The 6,000-nt window shown below is 35.6% G+C and overlaps 1 protein-coding gene across 1 annotated transcript in view; it reads left to right on the top strand.

Annotated features, from left to right (window-relative positions):
* Positions 1 to 6,000, top strand: part of ADAMTS20 (ADAM metallopeptidase with thrombospondin type 1 motif, 20) — a gene marked incomplete at both ends in the record, with an annotated part of 86,716 nt that overhangs the window by 25,880 nt on the left and 54,836 nt on the right. Inside the window, 6 exons of the mRNA XM_010011191.1 lie at positions 48 to 172; positions 761 to 801; positions 1,100 to 1,205; positions 2,294 to 2,440; positions 3,083 to 3,224; positions 4,536 to 4,640. Of these exons, the coding sequence (XP_010009493.1) occupies positions 48 to 172; positions 761 to 801; positions 1,100 to 1,205; positions 2,294 to 2,440; positions 3,083 to 3,224; positions 4,536 to 4,640 (666 nt within the window). The remainder of the gene's footprint in view (positions 1 to 47; positions 173 to 760; positions 802 to 1,099; positions 1,206 to 2,293; positions 2,441 to 3,082; positions 3,225 to 4,535; positions 4,641 to 6,000) is intronic.

The following is a 6,000-nucleotide window of genomic DNA, read 5'->3' as shown; positions in this document are numbered from 1 at the left end:
TACATAAAAAAAGTTTAGTGCCCCCCCCCCCCCCATCTCTTATTTAGGAAGGACCAGCTATCACTTTTAATGCAGCTACCACCCTTCATAATTTTTGCTTATGGCAGCAAACACAAAACACTTTGGATGATGCTCACCCTTCTCATCATGACACTGCTGTTCTTATCACTAGGTACAGTATCTGAAATAGCTGCAATTACCTAGCCAGGTGACACAAATGCCCAGGCACAACTGGAACTACCAAAAGCTTACAAATATAAAACATTTAAATATCAGTATATATTCTTCCTGTATACCAGTGGCCTCAGTGAAGGTTCTGGTGTTCATTCACTGAAATCTGTTCTCTCTTTTGCTTTTTCCCACCCCATTGTTCAAGTTGGACACACTCCAGCACTTCAAACTGTTTGACATTTGTCCTGAATTTTACATTGTTATTTTGGCAGATGGTCCACTACATAAGGTTGTTTCAAGTATACTGCAATCTGCACATTTTTCAGCATTTCATGCTTGATCTGCTTTTTGCATTGTAGAGAAATAACATAGTATTTGAATTTATATTATTTGCAAGCTAGATAGAAATCAATATAGTGAGCTTAGTCTGGTGAATTTAAATTACTTCTTTCTATAGAATACAGATTTTTTGGGCTGTAAGAGGGTCAGATTTGCAATTACTGTAATTAATATAGCAACAGTGAAGTACTTCTAAAATGTTCTTTTGTTTGCTATAGTAGTTTAAATAATTTTTTTTTTTTCCTTCAAGGGAGGATATCTGCAGAGCTAGAGAGAAGTGTGATACTCTTGGTGAGTTATTCTTTTTAATCAGTATGATTTTATAACAGAAAATATATGAGAATTTCACTGCAGGGAGAAAAGTTAATTAGGAATAAATCAGAAAATAGATAAAAAATTTAAGTCACACAGACAAAAATGACTTCTCAGTGCTCTTCTGCCCTGGCACATACTTGGTGCAAGGTGGTTTGTTCTGTGTTAATTTGCTGCATAGTTGTGTGACTTTCAACTGGGGTGCCATACATAAGGTCACTTCTTCTATGTGAAAATTCATTCTGTTAAGTTTTTATATAAGGATTCAATTTTGCAGGTTTGGCAGAGCTAGGTACAATGTGTGACCCACTACGCAGCTGTTCCATAAGCGAAGAAAATGGATTGAGTGCTGCTTTTACTATAGCACATGAGCTTGGACATGTGTAAGTATCTGTGTCCCAGTAGGTAGGTTTTTTTAATTCCCTTTTGAATATGACCAATTTCTAGTGATGAGCTGTCTGTTTTTAAGAGGGTGCAGTCTGCTATGTCCTTTAAGAAGATTTGTTATTTTTGCTCCTTGCAGTAAACCAACTCTCCCCATACCTAGTAGTAGAGATATTGTGAATTTTATAACCTGTTTCATATCTTGAATTATGGGAAGTACTAGCCATACAGCTGTCTTCTGTCCTTTTGTCATATAAACTGGGACACTGGGACAGATATCTTAACTACACAACACAGTCCTGCTAACTCCAACTGCATTCCAGCCCTTACAGGACTTTACCATTAAGAAAAAACAATTGTTAATATAGTACAGAAATATTCTTCCTTGTGTTCGGTCCTTTCAGAATACAGTAGAGTAACACAAAGAGAAATACTTTACACAGAAAAATAAGAGGAGATGACAGCATTTTATTTTATGAAGCATACCTCATCAGTGATGGCAGAAGGGTGCTATATTCTAGCTCAGTGAGGAATGCTACTGTAGGTAATGATGACGTTACAGAGCTCAGTAGCTAGCTAGTTGATTTTCATGTACCTGAAGTTCATTTAGATATCTTCCATTTGGCATGGTAATTAAACTGAGATAGAAAGTAAGAAAACGTGTTAGTTGCAATGGGGTGGGAGGGGATGGAAAAAGCAAAAGAGAGAGTAGATTTCAGTGCCCATGAATGATGAGGTAATATATTATGGACAGTCTAGCGATGTCCTGGTATATTCAGTTGAGGAGATAGGTTGTTCACTTAAAGTGGCATACTCCGCAAACATTGGAATTTTTCTGGTGAGCTAAAGAACTATGTAATTGTAAAATTCTTCCTGTGCCCAGAATTAGAAGCATTTTGGATAAGGAGAAAATTTTGTAAGGCATTTTTAAGATGCCTATTGCCATGATGTCAGATAGTCGTATTAAGTCCTATTAAATTTTAAGGCATTCTCAAACTCAAAACTCAAGTATTTGCTGCTACAACAAAGAGAGTTTCAATTAATTATTGCAGAATTTGTATAGGAGTTTGTCTGGTTTGCTTTTTAGATTTAATGTGCCTCATGACGACAGTTTTAAATGTAAAGAAGCTGGAATTAAACATCAATACCATGTGATGGCTCCAACTTTAAATTACCATACAAGTCCATGGACCTGGTCAAAATGCAGTCAGAAATATATCACTGAATTTCTTGAGTAAGTATCAATATAATGCTGTGGATTTGGTTTTGGTTTTGTTGTTGTCAGTTTGTTTTGTCTTCCAATTTCATGTATTACTGAGGAGTATTTTAAAGATATTGCTTAAATACTGGTTTTGTGGTGTTCTTAGGTTTAATCACTGACTTGTAGGGCCTCAGTTCTCCAGAAAAATACATGTATTTAACACTTTGGATGATTCATGACTTTTTCAAAGTTGTACTCAACATGTAAAGCTCAGAAGATTTCTTTTTCTCGATCTAGTGATGTTAATTATTGAAAATATCTTTAGTACTATTTTAGTAAGTCAGAATAGGCATACTTTATTTTTGGAATTTTTTATTTAAAAAGTAAGTGCAAGGTAAAAATTAGGGAGTATCATCTCTTTTTTTCATGTAAGAATGTGAAAATGAGAAATGACAGCCAGCAAGCAAAAAACAAAGGTGGATCTAATGCAAAATCCAATAAAGGAAAATCAGGTGACCTAGTATATTTCATAAAATGTAATTAAAGTCATTATATAGGCAGGTAGTAATGCAAACCCATAACTTCACTGAGATATGCATTTGTAAGTGTTGATTGAGTAGATTCCTAATGAATTAAGAGCGCTTTATTCACATTTTGTTCCTGTTCTTACAACAGTACTGGTTACGGTGAATGCCTCCTAGACAAACCTAGTGGAAAAATATATGATCTTTCCTCTCAGCTGCCTGGGTCAGTGTATGATGTCAACAAGCAGTGTGAACTTATGTTTGGTCTTGGGTCACAAGTGTGCCCGTATCTGGTAAGTGAACAACACGTTATGTTAATCTGAAAAATTACTGAATGGTAGGTTTAGAAATGAAATCTCAGGACTTCCAGTTTTGGAAGAATTTTATCCTAAAATACGTTAAGGTTCAGGATCATTTTATTGAAAGGTGAAGAGTGCAGTAGAGAACATCACAGCTCCATATGCTAGAAATATATAAAATTAAAAAGGACTCATTAATTTTGATTTGCACACCTGTGAATGTAATTATAATGCCTTCAAAGGATCTAAAGCTGCATAAGTTAAGGCTTTCTGCAACTACTGAAGGGGAGTGATTTCAATACTTTCTACAAATGTTTTCTCATTATAGCTATCTATCATCTTAACACTTTCTTACCTGCTTCATTCAGTGTTTTAAAAAAATACGACTTGAAAGTTAATATATTAATTCAGATATTTGTTCTAAATATTTGGTCCAAAAAGTAGATTCCCCCTACTTTGTCAAAAATACTTCCATGGCTTTAGAGTGTACATTTTGCGTACTGAATTTTGTGTACAAGGATTTCTTTAAAGCAAAATTGGGATCTGGAAAAGAAAACTTGAGTAGATGCATATTGAAACTTAAGTTGTACTTTGAAAACCTAATGTGGCCACTGCGGTATAAAATAAATATAACATTATGGCTTCCTTCATTACTGTCAGGATGTCATGTAGAGTTAGATTTTGGACCAACTTGTCAAATACTTGTATTAGTATTGCATGGCTTGTTAGAGCTATTTAAAGGAGGGAATTTGAGATCAGATTCAGACTGAATGAAATGGAGCTTTTGGTGAGGTAAAATGTTTAGGAGGAGTCAGGCCTCATGGGAATATTATAGAAAGGTAAAGGGGGATTCAAAGACTTGAAGGAGGTGTAACTGAAGACTGCTGTGTAAGATTTGTAATCCATAAAGGCTACTTGTCCATTAAGAGTCTTTTAACAGTTTGAAAAGGAGGCTTTCTTGATTTTCTAGTGGGCATATCTTTAAGAAGAATTCCAGGTAGAGGTTTTTTTCTAGGGACTGCATAGTATCAACTGTAACCTCTTACATACTTTTTTATTGAATCTTCTACTGGCTTAGAAAATGAAGTTATCTATTACTTCTAATGGGATCAGTTTCGGATTTTCCACATTCATGCCCAGCCTCAAGCAAAATCCATTTTGTTTTGGTGGGGTTTTATCTGTGAAAAATTGTCGTACTACTAGCAAACACGAAGTCCACATAGTATGAGAAAACAATACAGATATTCAGCTAATGTCTAAAAAGGTCTTACAGGTACAAAAACAGTAATCTTGTTTTCTTTTTAGAAACAATGCAAACGCTTATGGTGCACGAGCACAGAAGGTGTTCACAAGGGTTGTCGTACTCAGCACATGCCTTTAGCTGATGGAACGGTTTGTGGTGTGGGAATGGTAAGCCTTGATTTGCTTCTTGGTGCTTGCATATGGTAAAATTACTGATGTAGATAAGAAAGATCAGTGCTTGCTGTGTGGCAGTACTGTGCCTGTAGTATACTGATTGTGTGAACAGTATCTACCTGACTTTATCTGCAGTTTCTTAAGGTCCTGTAATGTTGTGATATAAATAACATAGGTTGTCTGTTCAGAATACTTATAAAATGTTACAGATGCCATATTGGTTAAAAATAGGTGGAAAAGGGGAAAGTTGCCATCTTTTCTTGTGATTGAAAAGTTCCGATCATTCATAAGAAGTTGTGGTTTTTGCTCATCTGTAGTGCTCCACAGTTGAATTTCCTGAAAAAAGACATCCCAAGAGAGTGTTTCCCCCAGTTTGTCATGTTGATGCAATTTCACTGAAACAGAATAAAGTATGGGAACTTAGATACAACTTAGATACAACTTAGATGCAGGAGTACACTTTTATGGAAAGAGGGAGTTTTTGGATTAGAATCCTGGTATCAGTAGATCATTGTAGTGCATTGTATCTGTTTCTGACTAAATATGAAAGCGTGTATCAGTACCTCTTCACCTACTTCAGTAGGAGCCTTAACCGCATGTAACTTGCATTCATATACTGTCTTGCCTATTATAACATAATTCAGGGTACTTGGAGCTGTTCAGTGCTAAAAAACTCTTCTCATTTATACCCTAATTCTTAGGACTGCCTGGCTGTGTGAGGTATGGATTGAATGCTTTGACACATTTGCTTTTTGGTTTATTTGGCAGAGACTGGGTGATGGGGGTGCAGCTCACTACTTCCTTATCTGACAGGTTGTTTTTGAATGCAGATCTTGTTGTCTGTTCTCAGATGATACAGCTTTCCTTGGATTGTCCATATGGTCATGAATACCTAATTAGTAGATGTAGTCAACGCACTTACAGAACCTTGATAAAAATAGACATAGTGGTGAAGGTTACTTGAAGCCAGAGTTATCAGTGAAGATTTGAGAGTTTTTGTTTTGGATTTGTATATGGTTTGGGGAGTGAACAGAAGTTAGGTGCTCAAGCTCTTTGCTGATCTAGTTTTGGCTTCTCCATGTCTCAGTTCACCAACAGCAAACAGAAGTATTTTCTTACCTGTCAGGGGATTATGAGAATAAGTACTTCAGATATATTTTTTTTTACATACTCAGATATGACAGTGATTATCTTAAGTATGGCTGGTTTATTATGTTGAGCTGTTTTTAATAGTAGTGTGTTTTGGCAGCTTCACAGCCAAGAGAATGTTAACTTCTTTTGAAAGTTTTATAGGTTCAAAGATGATTAAAAAATATCTAGTTTAATTTCTATGTATAAAAGGCTGCTACATTTC

Source organism: Nestor notabilis, unplaced genomic scaffold, assembly GCF_000696875.1.
Source record: "Nestor notabilis isolate BGI_N333 unplaced genomic scaffold, ASM69687v1 scaffold10993, whole genome shotgun sequence".
Classification (NCBI taxonomy): domain Eukaryota; kingdom Metazoa; phylum Chordata; class Aves; order Psittaciformes; family Psittacidae; genus Nestor; species Nestor notabilis.
The sequence above is the reverse complement of the archived record's forward strand: the minus strand, read 5'-3'. Positions and strand labels throughout refer to the sequence as shown.